This window comes from Alosa sapidissima, chromosome 18 (genome assembly GCF_018492685.1).
Source record: "Alosa sapidissima isolate fAloSap1 chromosome 18, fAloSap1.pri, whole genome shotgun sequence".
NCBI lineage: Eukaryota > Metazoa > Chordata > Actinopteri > Clupeiformes > Clupeidae > Alosa > Alosa sapidissima.
In genome coordinates this window covers 9314803-9332006 of record NC_055974.1, presented here as the reverse complement: position 1 = coordinate 9332006, position 17204 = coordinate 9314803, and the positions used below count along the sequence as shown (strand labels likewise).

The window sequence follows — 17204 nt, the reverse complement described above, 5'->3', positions numbered from 1 at the left end:
TTTTGCACAACGATAGGCTCGTAAGATGGCCTTTTTCTAATGGCCTAATTCACGCATATTGAGGATTGTATGCATATGAATGATTTTATTTGGTTTCTGGACGGTTAAATAAGTTAGGCTACATTAAGTTTTGTTTCTGCGCAGTGCGAGTTTATAAGCAAGCAATCTACGCTTGCAGTTTCAGCAGAGGGTTGAAAAGGCGCATTGAGTGTTCCCATAATTCCATGCGAGTTGATGTTAATGCAGTAATATTAGATTACCCTGGCCTGCAGGCTGTTAATAAAATTATTTTTTAATGTTTTCACATGTAATGGATCCTATGTAGTCGTGTTTTTTTATTTGGAATTGTAATCTGTAACTACTAAACTACTTCGGTGCCTCAGGCCCTTTGCATAAACAATTGAAGTCACCCTTAATGTGTATTGCATGTATCAGAGCTAATTCATCCTGGGCTAAAGGATGTAGATATGGGGCCCGCGGAGCGCACTTGCGCCTGGGCTCACCATTGGATTGTTACGCCACTGTCTGGGACTGTACAGTAATGACGTTGCTTTTATTTTTAAATTATTTTCTGAAAATGTAACATCCTCTGTCTCTGACGTTATTTCTCTCTGATTTAAAGGTGACGTGTGTAATGTCTGCCAAAAAATCAATTCATTCTCCACATTCCATAAAAGATGGGGCAGTATACTTTCAGAAAGTGAGTTGGTCTACCCTAGAGTAACAACCGAGACATGTGTATTGCAGTTTGGCTGGCGGTTATGTTACCCGCATACTGCCTCCCATGGCTGAAACTGGTATTATGACACTTGTCGGGCTGTGGCTAGTGATTTAGCATGCTAATTCAGTTTGATATCTCTTCAGCACTATACCATTGTCATTTTTTTAATGACATCACCCTTATTTCTTCTCACTCTTTTGATGCGTGTAGCTCATTTTTTGGATATTTTTACCTCAATTCTTACACATGGCACCTTTAAAACTCTTTTTCCACAAAAAAAATGGAATTGCTAATTTATCTGAAAGTTCATTGACGTTTTAAAGAGTGCATCAATATGAAATTCAATCAAGCAGTATGTTATGTTTGATCTGAATGATGGAGCAGTGGGCGCTGTAACAAGCGTGGATGCCTCACTGGCAGACGATCGAAATGCTGTCAATGCACAAGACACAAACGCAGATCGTGCCACCCAACCACTTAACAAGTGAACTATTACAATGTATTCTTTGCACGGTTGGTGTGGCTATTCATAAAACTTAAGGACTGTCTGAATCTGATGCTTTGGGTCATGGCTTTAGTGTCAAACAACACTCTGAGGTTCATTTTAAACTCACATAAATGGCCTTGGTGCTGGACACTTCATAAATTGCTGCATTTTCTGAAGTGGGAAACTTAAAAAGAAAGACTTTCATTGTATCACACACCTGTATGTTGAACATAATTTGGAAATAACATTGCACAAAATGCAGAGGTTGTGCTAAAAGATCAAGAATCATTTATATTTATACAGTCTATGATTTGAGTATACAAGCAAGCAAAACTGTTGCAGTCTATATATTACTGTAAAAAGACTACTGATTATCAATCATGGTCTAAAAGAAAACACAGACACACACTCTATAATTGTCTAACATTGTGTGGTTAACAAGATCTCAAGCACTGATGTTGATACTCGAATACCCAAGCACTTGAGTAGGCTACTCTGTACAACCCTTAGTACCCAGGTCACTGGGAATGAGTTGTGTCAAATAATCATTGTACAATCATGTAAATAAGCAAATACAAGCAGTGAAGAGTTTTAGGCATGTAAAAAAAATATGGAGTCTGACTTTAATAAAGCATCCACCATCATTATACATTAACTGATGGGGCAAATAGAAACTGAGGAGATGATAAGAGGAGAGGAGTTCTTACCTCCATCATTAAGACCAGGATAGAAGAATGGGTAAAGTTTCTCAGTGAACTTAACATTAGCATAAGAGTAGAGATGGTACCAACAGTCTGCATCATAAAAGGAGACCAGACCTGCCTCATAATCCACAAACACCCCCACCCTCTGGGGCTTCTCTTTCAGGGAGAGGGGAACAGAGGGATCAGCTAGTGCCTCATACTCAGTCCCATTACGCAGCCATATTGTCCAGTATCCATTCTCAGGGCTCAGAGTTATATTTCCCTTCCTGGTAATGGACTCTCTGGCCACTCCTAACGTCCAATCAGGCTTCCCCTCGACCTGAACCTCATAGTAGAATTTACCAGAGGAAAAGCCCTGTTTTCCCAAGACACATATAACAGGACCGAACCTTTTGTGGCTGTCAGGGACAGATTGTTGAGTGTCGCCATTTGCCACTTGTTTCCTATCAGCAGACAGGATGAGAGAGGCATGTGCTGTGTCAGTATCCAGAGTCACATCCACTAAAACAGAAAAAAGATATGACAGCTGAAGAAATGTATTTTGTCTGAAACACAATGATATATGCTATGAGAAATGTTTTATAGAAAATGTCTGTGACAGGTGTAATATGGTGACTAATCCTGTAGCCTTTACAGGTTCCTCATTACCATAATCAGTCCTGATGTGTGCTATTAAAGACACATTCTGTTGCTGTGAGCCTCTTAGTTTGATAAACCCAAGGTCACTAGGTAGACACAGTTAGTTTGGTACCTGATGGTTTAATACCTTCAGTGATCTCTAGTGCCAAGACAAGTTATCTGTCATTCACAAAGACGGATGTGTCTGTCTGTGTCTTCTGTTCAGAACAGAGTGATAGCACAGGTGGACTCTGCTCATAGAAAATAGCCCAATCACAAGGACAATTCACCCACAGCATATACCGGTACACTACCTGTCAAAAGTTTGTAAACACCTACACTTTTATGGGTCTTTCTTTTTCTGATTATTTTAACATTGTAGAACAAAACTGAAACTATGAATTGGCACGTGTGGAGTTATGTATTAAACAAAAAAGAGGAAACAAAACAACATCTTTTATATTTTAGGCTCTTCAAAGCAGCCAACCTTATGATGACGGCATTGCACACTCTTGGCATTCTCTCAACCACCTTAGTTAGACACTGGGATTGGTTTTCCCTCAGTCCTGATGAAGTTCCCATACATGTTGAGTACTTGTTAACTGCTTTTCGTTCACTCGTGTTAATCGAGAAGCATTCCAGGTGACTGTTTCATGAAGCTGGTTATGATGATGCCAATAGTACACAAAGCAGTCATGTAGGTAAATGGAGGCTATTTTGAAGAATCTAATACATGCAACATATTTAGTTTCTTAACAGAAGAGAACAAAGTATGTTTCATGAGTCAACAACACAAAATGAGATTTAAAAAAATACCTGCATGACTTTTAATCCTCTTCATGTCATGTGATTCTGTGAATAAATAAGAATAAATTCATGAAGTCAAAGACATATCTTGTATTTGATTGAGATAGTTGGATTAGAGAGAGGACAAAGTGCAAAGCAAATAAAAAGATGCTGAAAGAGTGTTTTTCAAGTGCAGTGGACCAGGGGCATAGGTTTGATTTAGAAAGTGGTGAGGACAGAACTCAGTGACTTTGAGAATCAGAGATCTATGTGAAAAATCGCTGGATTTCTCCTTTAAATTTGAAAAAGCCTTTATTTATATCAAACCATTATTTGGTTCTTTTGGTTGCTAGATAGAGAATGCCAACCTTAATAGCACCTGTGAGCTAATGTTTAACTTTGCACTTTGAAGAAGACACATTGTCATATAACGTAAGCCCAAAATTAAAGGCTTTTTTTTTATTTAATGCAAAGCAATGTGCCTTTTGGCAAGTGGTTTTTGGCAAGACTTTTTACACATTCAGAAATCAACAAGTCAAAGTTACTTTTGTTGAAAATATTTTTTTCTCCACAGTCTTATCTGATAAAGGCTAAAATACCCAAAGACGTAACTTTTTAAAAAAGTGTTCACTTGTAACTGATAACGTAGAGAAAGATGTCATCAGCCACACAGGCCACATGTTTGAGCCCCTCCTCTTCCTTCTGGACACCCAGTGGCTGGAGGGCTGTTGCATCTGCATTTGCAGCTGGAGCCTTTCACACTATTTGGCACAGTTAGTGTTTTCAGGGAGGTTTGTGGGAGAATCTAGGCCTATATTGCCGGGTGTGAAAAATTATTATGTTTTATTATGTTTAAATTAATAAAAATTATTAAGTGGGTAAATCCTACCTGTACCTGCCTGTAACCTGTAACTTCCAATACGATTTTCTCTTCAATTGGAAAAAGATGGCTGAAGGCCATAATTCAAAATGCCGTATCTTAACAACAATTCAAAATATGACTTTGACCAGGATGTTATTCATGGTGTCCTCTGTCCATTGATACCAAAATCTAAATTTTGAATTTTGGGTCACTGTGCCTTATTTTATGTGAAATTTTATGTGAAAATCTGCTGGATTTCTCCTTTAAATAGAATTGTTTTTGTGTGCCCATTTGGAAAAAGTCTGTTGAAGTAAATTGAATATTCACTGTACATGTTTACAGTATAGCCTATGTCCTGTTACAATCCTGGCTCAGAGCAAAGTAGAGTAGGGAAGGCCACACGCAGAGTAACGATATATGTGTTAGATTTATTAAATGAATCGTACTTAACAGAATGGGTTAAGTAAAGTCAGTAGCGGAGATGGATTTAGAAATAAAAGTGTAAGCACCCAGATAGCAAGAGGCTGGCGGACCACTGTCGGTCTATTGGGGGCATAGCTGGCGCATTTTGCTCATCGGTTCTCTGGCGGTCCGCTGGTGGGTTGCAGACAAATTGCCCAATATTTTGCTATTGGTCATTACACTATTGGTCTAAAATCTTTTTTCATTTGTTCAGTTACACTCCATATATAATTTTATTAACTTTTCTTAATATTCATGACAAGTTAAATTTAAAGAGATGGTGGTCCAACGGTGAACCACAAGTGGCACGCCAACGGCGGCATACCACCAGCGGTCCGCTATCTGCCAATCTGATTTTGCTATCTGGGCAATCATAATGCGTTGCGGTGAATAAGCAAAACAAAACACCTAAATGGTGCGGGAGAGACGGAGCGGCGGCAGCCGACAACCCGGTCTTCTCTGAAGAGTTTTTAAAGGCCCAGACCAGGAAGTAATTAGTGCGACTTCATACACCTGCGCCCAGACCCAGCATACAGACACAGGTGGAGGAGCCAGGCAAGGCCGTGACAGTCCACTTTTATAGTACATGCAGTAGCAGTGTGTTAATATATACATATACTTAAAATGTTTTATATATGAGCTACTTTTCTATGTTTACTGTAATATATTGTGTGGCTGTATCAATATTGTATCAGTAACTGGAATCATCACTTTTGTGACCTGAAATGGTAACACATACTGAGAGTCTGCGTGTTGGCTTTTTCTGTCGCTATTTTTTAGTTGTGGCCTCAAGTCCTGGTTAACGCATGTTGTAGGCAACAACTGTTTTAAAGCAGACCTGTGCTGTCATATTCTTTTGTCAGAGTCTCTCAACCCTACAGACACCCACTGGTATCTCTGGCATGGAGGTGTGAAGCTAGTGCTCAAACTGGCAACTTCTCAAAATAGAGACATATTTCAGATAACACATTAATAAAAAAAATGAGGGAATACAGAGCTTGCAAAAAATTGGAGACTGATTCAGAGCTTTAACTTCAGTGATCCACTTCCACTTTCACACACGCGAAGGCAAAGAGGAAAGAATCAGAATGTAAATATGTCCATTAGATTTTGCAAACTGTTAATCACAGCAACGAGCACCGTTGGATAGCGCGGGTTGTGCACGTGTCACATGATGTCTGTGTCAGAAGAACTCTGAGCAATGCAAACAAGCTGTGAATCTATAGTATGTGTGCCTTGATCAGGTCGCAATTTAAAATGTATACGTAATTAATATCAACAAAGTGGTGGGGACAGATTTAAGTAATCAGAAATGAGACATGTTCCTGAGTCCCCATGTCCATTACGCCCAAGGAGTGGACATTTGGCACTGACCCAAAACAATGACATTGAAAAGGACTAAACAGAATCAGGGTCCATCAATATTGAAACACTGTCACTGGAGAGCTTCACTGAACTAAAAGTCTTTACAATATAATCAAAAACGGTACAATACATAACTTGACCCTGTTTTGAGCATAACATCTGTGATCCTTTATTTACATTTTCCTTATTCTGCTTATTTGCTATGTGTTTTTTTTCTGAATTAAAAGCCTCTTTTTCTTTCTTCATATCACGTCAAGGACATTTTCTGACAACAGTCTATGTCAGTAGACTCTTTGTTTTCAAATTATTGTCTCTGCTTCTGTCTGGAAGGGGTGGCATCATAAATTACATCTGTAAGGCAACATTCACTCTAAGAATTATGACATCCAAATAAATGGACAATGTCATCATTTGCCTGAGTGGCCAAAAGGCAAGTCACACCACAACCTCCCAACCTGAGCTGTTTGCCTCTATGGACTGATTATATCAGGCATCCAAGGCCTGGTCACAGTGCTGCTAATTGCATCTCCTGCGTCCTTTCATCATCTGGCTCAGCCCCTCACCAGCGTCACAGAGACATTCAAGATGAGTGGTATTTCTAGTTTATGCAGTTATACTGTGTATTAACGTAACATATTCATGTTTGGTCTTTAATTGATTCTCATTTGGGTTAACAGTCTGATGGTTTCATTACAATCTGAAATAAATTCCATACATGCACAGCCCAACTAGTCCCATGTAATCTCTGCTGGATTAATGGCGGTGGAGTGTTATTTTAGGGCCTCAAGGGATGCAAATGCAGAAATGGGTTCCAGGGTATAAAACCAAAGATCTGTTTGGTCTCTACTTCTCCTGCTACTGCTCTTCTGAGCATGGAGATCCTTGGGTCTCCTGCTCCTCTATTCTTTCACTCTCTTTGGCTCTCTCTCTCCTTCCCATTTCCCTTCTCGGTTCTTTCATTTATTGCTTACAGTATACCGTACTTAAACCTTTTGGTTTTATCTCACATACTGTACTGTCCCTTCATTTACCGTTCATATACTGTACCTTCTGGTATGAGTCATGAATATTTATATATATATATATTTATAATATTGTATTACTTGTATTTTCTGCAATATTTATAAATCTAATGCATCTTACTATCCCATAAAGTTCTGCACTTTCCCGTCAGATGTTTTCCATAGTTGCCAACATTTTGACGGTCCTTAGACATCCAATACAGTGGAATCAGTTAAGCTCTCAACTGTCTTATCCTTGGGTCCTGCTACGGACTCACATGGCTTCTTCTAACGTCACACAACCTGGCCTTCCCATATGCAGACTTCACAGTCTCCGTATAGATTGTTGGCTGTATATGACTGACACTTCCACTGAGAGACAGGAATCTGCAGATGAATCTCCACAAGAGTGAAGAACTCGCCAGGCCTTAATAATAGTGATTAGTGATTGCAATCTCGGGTGATTGCAATCTCGGGTGCCACTCAACTGAACATTTGCACAACAGTTAGTGCATTTCTCAAAACAATTAGTGCAAACTGCACCACAAAAGTGCTTATCTTGCTCAAAATGCTTAGTTTATGGCTCAAAAGCAGATATTTATGTCATTGAAATAGTCAGTACAATCCAAATGACAAGTCATGATGCCATAGTTTATGTCAAGATAGTCAAACTGTTTTCTCAATATGACAGTTTACTCTGTAAGTATTTTTTAATGAACAATGCGCAAGGCAGCACTATTTTCTATTTCAAAACTACAGTTACACATTATTGAGTGGAGGGGGTTGATTGCAAGATAGTGGATATGTTTAAAAGACATTGTGACAGTATAAAGTAAACAAAGGCTTTTACAGCATTGTGCAAATGAAAAATTACAAATAGTAAAACACCCCTCGGTCAGAGCTGTGCACCACTGTACATCTTTTTATACATTCTGATTTTCCTGTCTGTCAGGTCACATATTCATATATGTTAGACAGACTATGACAAGACATCTATGACGGCTAGTTCAACACATTTGCATGTAATGACACAAGCAATGAAATAAAGGCAATTTGTTTTATGGGGCAGGGAACCAGTTAGTGCATTTTGACCAACATGACATTAGCCATTGAACGAAGCAACACAATGGACCATGATGAATTGAAAAGTCTGAAAATGTTAGAACTGCAGTCTGAAACCAGTGTAGCCCCACCGTCCAGCATGCCTTTCCCCTGGCGTGCACCCTACCGGGCATCGCACCCTCCTGCTGCGCCTGCCTGCTACTGCTGAGTCAACTGCCTGCTAACACTTTTTGTAACGATCGCTGTGTGACCTCACTTGTGCTTTTGTGTGTTGTTTTTTCTGTGTGCCCCACGTCTGCAGTGGAATCCCCAGGCCCTGTTGACAGGGCTGTGACAGACCGAGCGGCCAACTGAAGTATGGGGAAGCGAGCCTAGAACATCCCATCACCTGCTCACCAGTCGAGGGGACCTTGCCGGCCAGGTCGTGGCATCCATTGAGTAGGGGAGAGTGGGGAGAACTTCGACTAAGCCAGGCTCAGAGACGACCGTGGCCAAAGACGACGGCCTTGTTTTTAGAGACTCTTTTAACCGTTCAACTTGAATAAATTCTGTTAAAGTTGTATCGTGGGCCTCTGAACCTTATTGTCGGGTGTAGTATGCTCCTTAGGGAAGTAGGTTGAGGGCGGTTGCCCAAGTGCAGCGCAGCGCAGTTACAGTTGTAGGTTCTTACGCTCTAGTGCAGTGTTTCTCAAACTTTTTCAGACCAAGGACCACTTAACCAGTAAAAAATAACGGACCACCTAGTTAAAAAGAAAACAACAGTAGACCTACTTCAACAGTATATTACACAATAGATCTCACTGAACAAACTTGTTGTTATTGTCTTTGCACCTTGCTTATTGTGTCAGAGGATTCATGTGATTTAAACTGGCGTAGCTTACATCTGCAGTGTTGCAGAACTGTTTAAATTTACTTACAAATTGGTTCAATATTGCAACCATCTCATCTGTATTATATTTTACCACGTCTGCTGGCGGACCACTTGGGATAGCTTGCGGACCACAGTTTGAGAAACACTAGTGCGTTCATCTTGGGAATTTGCAGCATTTTAGTCAACATTGACTCAATGGCAACTAGTGAGCAGATGAGACAGGACGTGAAAGTGCCACCACTCACTAACCCTACCACAAAGCAGACCCAGTACATTAGCTTGAGCTCCACTGGCTAGCTAGTCTCTATCAGAGCCATATGCACTGATGATGGAATGAAAAACAATGGGCTGAGCTTAGAAAGTTGTCTCTACAAAAGGCTGTCATTTCTGGATAATCCACACAAAATGAATTTCTGTCGGAGAAAACCTTGCAAAAAATATTCTCTGTTATCAAAGTAGATTTATTTATGGGTACCCTCACCTATTGTGATGCCCAAGTCCCATGTCAGTGTATGTTTTCATGCATGCAGTGTGTGGCTTGGGGTCAGACGACGGTCCGCTTGGCTGGCTTTAAGCTTTAACATGGAAATTGCACTTACCGAGTTTGCAAAGACGTGACTGTAGTTCGTCTCGCTCACCAACAATGGCACTGATGTTGGTTTCTAGCAGAGATTTCTCAGTGTTCAACATGGTGTTTCTTGACTGTGACTGTTCCTTCTCTCTAATCAAGTTGTTATTAAGGGTCTCTAACTGGTATTTCTCTTCAGCCAGGTTGTTGTACCTAAGTTGTAGCTGTTCATTTTCTCTATTCAGGTTATTAAGGATATCTAACTGGTCTTTCTCTTCAGTCAGGTTGTTGTACCTAAGCTGTAACTGTTCCTTCTCTTCAGTCAGGTTGTTGTACCTAAGCTGTAGCTGTCTTGTCTCCTCAGTTTTGATGAACAGCCCTATGATGATGACAGCCAAAAGGAGAACACACAGCAGCCCAAGAAACACCACAGCCAGCTTGTAGGGACCTGAGGAGAACATCACATATGAGAATACTTTGCGTAGAACAATAGAATATACAGTAAAGGGACTTGCAGAATAATGTAATGTATAATTACCATGATTACGACACGCAGAACGATCCTGGATCTCGCTGTGCTTCAGTCTTTGTTGAGACCTTTTCGGAAATGCATTCATATATATATTTTCTGTATTGTCACTGGGTCTTGTATTAATATTGGACAAATCTGGATCTTCATAAATGTCATCAGACATGTTTGGTTCTCTCTGCTATCTGGTCAGTGTGTGGAGTGTGAACCTGCTGGTCTGGACCAGTAAAGAGTGAGTGTTTAACTGTGCTACAGTGCATGTCAAATATCTAAAGAGGAAGTCACAAGTGTGGTGTACAGTAAAGGAAAAGCTAAAATAACTGTGCAGCCTTTTTACACCATGTCTCATGATGAGTAAAAACAATGTTTGATTTGGCAAATTTAATTTTAGATAACATACAGCATACGGCAACCCTCCAGTTACAGGTCCGAAGTGCTAACCAGTAGGCCACGGCTGCCCTGACATTGCTTTCATTCTGAAATGATTTTCTGAAAATGTAATGTGGCCTACAGAATCCTCTGTCACATCTTCTGCTATATGTGTAGTCGGGTGAACTTTTCACAGCTGCCAGGCGGATTGTGTGCATCTGGGGGTGGGACTGACAATGAGCAACAAATGTCTTCCTGTTTAAAACACGGTCTTCCGGCGTCATTTGTTTGTAACGTGTTGCCGGCGTCGGAAGGCTGGAATTGCTAGCGGTACATCGGTCGTTGAGCGGTATGTAAAGGCTTTTGTTATGCTGCATGTGGTTATCAACTACGAAGGAACCATGTTGCCCTCGGCTAGTGTTCTTAAGTCATGCGTGCTTGTTGTTTTTTTTAGTGAATCGCTTCAGACAAACTCTGGGTGGCAGCCAGTAGCGTTAGCATTCATCGCCAGCTGTGCAAGGTAATGGTGTCTCCCTTGTTTATAATAACTTAATGCTGTAGCGAGCTCCGACATAGTAAAGATCCTGACTGTTTGTTAACATTAGTTTGTTTCACTAGAGTATGCCGAAAGCCTGTCCCCCCTCCTACCTCGGCTCACCTCTTGTGATGACCGGTCATTGACTTTTTAAGGTAGGCCTATGTATATATGTTGTCCGTGATGTGCAAGTGTCACGGTGACTTATTATAGCGTGATGGTTTATTGAAGCCTTTTAAACTAAACGTTTTCCCCCTACAGGCCTTCGAATTGTGGGCAAGGGGTTCTGACCACTGTTTTCTCCGTGTTTTGTTTGAGTTCTAGTATCGTAGCCAGTCATGTTTTTCTTTTAGTTTGGGGTTGTTGATATCGTGTCTGTGTGTGGGTGTGTGCGCGTGCGTCTTCGTACGGGCAGGCGCTTTGTCTGTTCTTTTTTGGTTTGTTTTGGGTTTTCTTAATGTCTTATATATTTTGCCCCGTGCTTCTCTCTTTGTCCATCTACGGCCTGCGGCCTACTGAACTTCATCTAATCAGCCAAACCTGTGTAGTAGCCTGCTTTGTGTGAGCACCTGTTAGTGTGGGTTGACAATTGCTGTGTATCCTCGTGTGATGAAATTACTTCCTTAGATAGAAGGGTGTGTAGTTCGAAGTAACCTTGTGTGACTTATAGCTTAGTCCATCACTTCCCAGCTTGATTCTATAGAGGTTGCGGTCTGACCTGAGATGTAGTGGGTGGGTGTGGGCCCATATTACTTAAGAGTTGGGGGCATTTGTGTCTGTTTATGGTATTTTTGTCTTTATGTTGGCTGTGTGTATTTTCCTTTGTTATTGTTATGTGTATTCTGTACTCTCTCTCTTTTTAAAGAAAAAAACCAAGAAACTTTCTAAGAAAATGATAAGACAAGGACTACAAACAAATAAACTATTTATTGACTGAGACAGCCTCTATGTTCATTTACTTGAATAGCCTGCTCTGGTAGTTTATATATGGCAACCAAGCACTTTGCTACATATGTCTTAAATGTGAATTAAAACTATGGGCTCTATTTTTTATGACATGCAAACCACAGTGCACACTAAAGCCACCATGCCACGCATGAAAACATGCAGTTATTCCAATATTAATCGACACATCACAGGGTGCAATGAGGCAGAAATCACTTTTTAACATCGACAGGAACATGACAAAGGTTAATTTTGGTCTTAAAAAAAAATTAATGTACTGAGATATTCCTCATCTGTAAGGATCTGACCTGGACTGTTGACTTTGTGCCACCGTGGTGGCCATTCTGTGTATTGTTTTCTGTCATGTCCTCTGTGTTTACCTGTCTGCTGTCATGTGACTGTCTCCACCCCTTTTCCCTTATTTGGTCTGTGATTCCTGTCTTGTTAGTTTTCCCTCCATTTCTGCTTCCACCTGTTCCCTGTTATTGTCTCGTTTCGTCCAGTCCTCTGTCTTTCTGTTAATTGGTCTGTGTATTTCTACCCCCCCTGTTTCTCTGTCTTTTGTCGGAGCGTCTCTCTGTTTTGTCTATTCAGTCCTTTATGTAAGTACGTCTGTAAATGTTAAGTTTTGTAGGTAATAATAAAGTGTGTTTGTCCGTAATTCTTCCTGGTGGAGTCTTGCGCTTGGGTCCTATCCACCCATGTGCTTCAGCCCCAGAGAGCAAGGGGAAGGTAGTAGGCGTGTACAGTATGATGACCTCTTTATACTGTTGGTCTGGTCATTCGTAAAACATAAATGTGATGCTTTGGTCGCAGCTTTAGTGTCACACTACCCATCGTTATCTTTGGTCATACTAAAGAAAGTAATACAACAAACTGAACATATTGGCTTCTTATGAAACTGAACCACATGTTTTCCTTTGTGTGCTATACATCCATGTCTGTGTGATATAAGATGGATTACGGCCTTTGAGGTATCCCTATACAGAATGAATGGATTGTTTTTACTGTGTACCCTCAACATTCTTCTTTTCTGATCAACAACTTGTAAATTCTTTTGAGACTATGTCTCACAGCAACCTGTGGTGTTGTGGTTAGCTAGCTCTAACCACACTCAGCAGCTACGGGAACTGTTTCACTCTCTGTATCCCACGGACACACAAATAGATGCAGGCTCTTTGCTTGAGTTTAGAGCACTCTAACTACACACAACTTCCACATTTATCAAAAATATATCCTATTCCATCAACTAGTATAGCTAACACTGATCATATCAACTGACCATATCAACAGTCCTGTAACTGTTGGCCCCTTCAGTGATCATGATGCTGAGTCCTGTGATGACAACAAGGAGGAAAGCACACAGAAGGCCTAGAAACACCACCGCCAGGTTGAAGAGAGAGTTGCCTGTGTCTGAGTCTTCTGTGTTGCCTGTGGCCAAGTCTATCTCTGTCTGTGAGTTCCCCTAGCCTGGGTTTTCTCAGTGACCAGTCTGTCCGCTGTCGTCTGGGCGCTCTGATCTGGCACTGCATGGGCCTCCGGCCACTTAGTGAAATAGTCCATGGCCACGAGCATGTAGCGATTTCCCCGCTCTGTGACTGGCAGTGGGCCCATGACATCGACGACTACCTGCTCCATGGGAGCCCCGACTGCGTATTGCTGCAGCAGAGCGTGCGAGCGTCGCATGGGGCCCTTCTTCGCTGTGCAGGCATCACAGCAGTGAACATGCAGTTCAACGTCCAGCCTGCAACCCGGCCAATAGAAGTGGCCTCTCAGCCGACGAAGAGTCTTTGCAATGCCGAAATGAGCCGCCCCCACTGCCCCATGCACATGTTCCAGTACACAGGCTCGTAATCCAGCAGGAACCAGCAACTGGAAAATGTCAGATTGTCTATCGGGAGCTCGCCAGTGTCTATACAACAGTCCTTGACGTGCTACTAATCCTGGCCACTGTGAATAAATCGCTTTGGTCTCTGGATCGAGTGCTGATACGTCAGTCCATGGCGGTCGCTGACCGGCTTCGATCCATGACCACACTCGGCCGAGCGTGGCATCCTCCAATTGCGCCTTCCGGATCTCCTCCCTTGACATCACGTCCACCGGCGACTGCGCGTCCATGGCCCCAGCTGCCGCTCTGCAGTGATGCGCTGTGGCGTTGGGCTGCGGTGCGCTGTCTCCGGTCTCACGATCACTGTAGCTGGTAGCGGAAGGCGGCGAGACGACCTCGGGGTGCTGCTGGCGAGCGTTGACTCTCTCGCTGGCGTGAAGCTGGCGAGCAGTGGCTCTCTTGATGGCGCGGCGCTGGCGAGCGTTGAGTCTCTCGTTGGCGTGCTGCTGACGAGCGTTGGCTCCCTCACTGGCGTGCTGTTGGCGAGCATTGACCCTCTCGTTGCCGTGGCGCTGGCGAGCGTTGAACACAGCCACTCTCTCTCTCTCTGCCAGCGGTGATGCAGCCTGTAGCCGACGAGCGGGCTCCGGTTGAGCCGCGGCCAGGCTCCTCTCCTCCCTCCGGTGGCAGCGTTGGCACTGGTCTGCTGCACACGGACGCCTGGACAGGGCGTCCGCGTTGCCGTGAAGGCAACCCGCCCGGTGTCGCATCTCCATGTCGTAGTCCTGGAGCGCCTCCAACCAGCAAGCCAGCTGGCCCTCTGGTTCTTTGAAGTTCAGCAGCCAGGTGAGCGACGCGTGGTCCGTTCTCAGCAGGAACCGTTTGCCGTAGAGGTAGGTTCGGAAATGGCGCACTGCCACCACCACAGCCAACAGTTCTCTGCGGGTCACGCAGTAATTCTTCTCCGCTCGGTCCAGTGAGCGGCTGAAGTATGCGACCACTTGCTCGCCCTGCTCGCCTGCTTGTGAGAGGATGGCGCCGACGCCCACGTCGCTGGCGTCGGTGTCCAGGATAAACGGCAGTCGAGGGTCAGGGAAAGCGAGCACTGGGGCCTCACATAGCGCCCTCCGCAGCCGCCGGAATGCCGCGTCGCACTCCCGTGTCCACTCGAAGAGCTGGCCTTTGTGCGTCAATCGATGCAGTGGGCTGGCGACTGTAGCAAAGTCCCGAATGAAGCGCCGGTAATATGACGCCAGGCCCAGGAAGCTCCGCAGCTCAGCACCGTCGCGTGGAACAGGCCAACGTCTCACCGTCTCCACCCTAGCTGGGTCGGTGGCCACTCCGGCAGCCCCCACGACATGGCCCAGGAACCCGGTTTGCCTCCGGAACAGGTGGCACTTTTTCGGGTGCAGTTTGAGCCCAGCACCTCGTATGGCGTCGACCATCTTCTCCAGATGTCCTATGGCACCGGTGAAGTCCGTTGCATGACACAGGATGTTGTCCAGGTAAACCACGCAGCATGTTCGTGGAATGCCCGCCAGGACACACTCCATCAGCCGCTCGAAGTTCGCTGACCCGTTGCATAGGCCGAGCGGAAGTACCCGGAACTGCCACAGCCCTTGCCCGATGGTGAACACTGTCTTCGGCCGAGCTTCCGGGGCTAGCTCAATCTGCCAGTAGCCACTGCGCAAGTCCAGCGAGCTAAACCAGCAGGAGCCGGCAATGCTGTCCAGCGCATCGTCAATGCGGGGGAGCGGGTAGGAGTCTTTCCGGGTTACCTGGTTGAGGCGCCTGTAGTCAACACAGAACCACCACGAGCCGTCCTTCTTCTGGACGAGTACAGCTGGCGCAGCCCAGGGACTACTGTTTGGTTCTATTACTCCTGCCGCGGCCATTTCCTTGATCTTTTCTTCAGCCGCTTGTCGTTTGGCAAACAGTAAGCGATGAGGTTGAAGTCGGATGGGCCAGGCATTTCCGGTGTCGATATCAATTTCAATTTCGATTCAATTTCAATTTATTGTGCTTATAGAGCGCCAAAACATTACACATGTATCATGGCGCTTTACAGAATGTAGGCAGTCAGAGAAAAAGGAAAGAAAGGAAGAAAAGAAAAGAAAGAGAGAGGCCCATGGGTAACAGGGGCGAGGAAAAACTCCCTAGAATTGGAGATACATATAGGAAGAAACCTCGAGCAGATCCACGACTCAAGGGCCTGACCCATCTGCCTAGGGTCAATACAGGACAGTAAGGTCTGTATACATGACAAATGCATATGATAGTCAGGTGTAGAGAATAAGACATGGTGTTACAAAGCACTTGAGCAGAAAGTTACAAGAGGTGGGGTGATTACGTATCTGGTTTGATAATTCATTAATCCTGATTTAGTGACAAAGTTCAAATAGTCCAGCATTGGATTTGTCCAGGGGAAAGGAGTTGTCATGGGGCATGTGGTGGGTCGGCAGACAGGCCAGGAATCCGGGCAGAATTGTCATAGGCAGGTGATGGGTCGCTAGGCTGTACGGGCCAGGAATGGGGACAGTAATAGGGTAGTCGAGGATGGGACTTCAGGTGAGATGGGTGAGAGGAGGGCCAACACATGGATGGTTGATGACTGGTGATGATATACCTCACAAGTGAGGTACAGTAAGGGGAAAAAAAGAGAGATGTAGAGTGGGTTAGTACTCGTGTTCGATATCGTGTTGGACCAGGCTTGTTCGGGTGCAGTCCTCATCTCTTGCGGCGAAGATGTCGGTGTATGCTGCTAGTAGCCTCCGCACCTGGCTACCCTGTGCTTCACTCAGCCCCTCACAGCTACGAGTGCAGAGTTCATTTACGGCTTGCTTTGTCTCTACAGAGGGCCGAGTGAGAGTGGGGAGAGAGGTGATTGCTCAACCCGCACTCCTGGATCCTCTCTAGTGGGCGTGAGCTGAGCAGTGGCGGACTCAGCAAGCGGACCTGGATGAGACCTGTTGTTTTCGCGGGCTTGAGTTTCGCGGGCTTGTGTGGGGAGGGGCGGAGACTCAGCAAGCGGACCTGGATGAGACCTGTTGTTTTCGCGGGCTTGAGTTTCGCAGGCTTGTGTAGGGAGGGGCGGAGTCTTGGATGGCGAGCACTCTTTGCGAGTTTGCTTTCTGCGGGCTTGTGTGGAGCGAGTTGGAGGGTTCTTCGTCACGCCAGCTCTCCGCACTTTGTGCTCTGTCTTCCCCGCCGTGTGCAACACTACGCTGCTCGTCCCTAAGTGTAGTGTGAACCGGGAAATGTCCACCACAGCCCCCCATTTCTCTAGCACGTCCAGGCCGAGAATGCAATCATCCTGAATGCTAGCCAACCAAAGCCACCAGCGAGATGGTGGAGCCAGTATCGATCAAGGCTCCGAGTCCCGTCTAGCGTACAGTCCACATAGAGTCCTCTTGTTTGGCGAGCCGGCCCAGCCATATGCAGTCCATAGCCAAGGAGGTAGTGAAACTTGAAGGTGGCATCCCTCCCGCCGT

At 44.4% G+C, this 17204-nt stretch overlaps 1 protein-coding gene and 1 long non-coding RNA gene across 3 annotated transcripts; one reads left to right on the top strand and one right to left on the bottom strand.

Annotated features, from left to right (window-relative positions):
• Positions 1–1836: 1836 nt before the first annotated feature.
• On the bottom strand, positions 1837–10164 carry LOC121689749 (E3 ubiquitin-protein ligase TRIM21-like). Its single transcript, XM_042069843.1, has 4 exons — positions 10046–10164; positions 9539–9955; positions 3347–3382; positions 1837–2413 (listed from the first exon to the last, which is right to left on the bottom strand). The coding sequence occupies exons 1-4, from the start codon at positions 10122–10124 to the stop codon at positions 1860–1862; spliced, it is 1086 nt and encodes a 361-aa protein (XP_041925777.1). The 5' UTR covers positions 10125–10164; the 3' UTR covers positions 1837–1859.
• Positions 10165–10597: 433 nt separating this feature from the next.
• On the top strand, positions 10598–11935 carry LOC121689755. 2 transcript variants are annotated; one of them, XR_006024860.1, is made up of 4 exons: positions 10598–10754; positions 10860–10925; positions 11024–11095; positions 11202–11935. It is a non-coding gene; the product is annotated as an uncharacterized LOC121689755 (long non-coding RNA). The 2 variants fall into 2 exon arrangements; XR_006024859.1 differs by having other exon boundaries at positions 11024–11935.
• The last annotated feature ends 5269 nt before the right edge of the window (positions 11936–17204 follow it).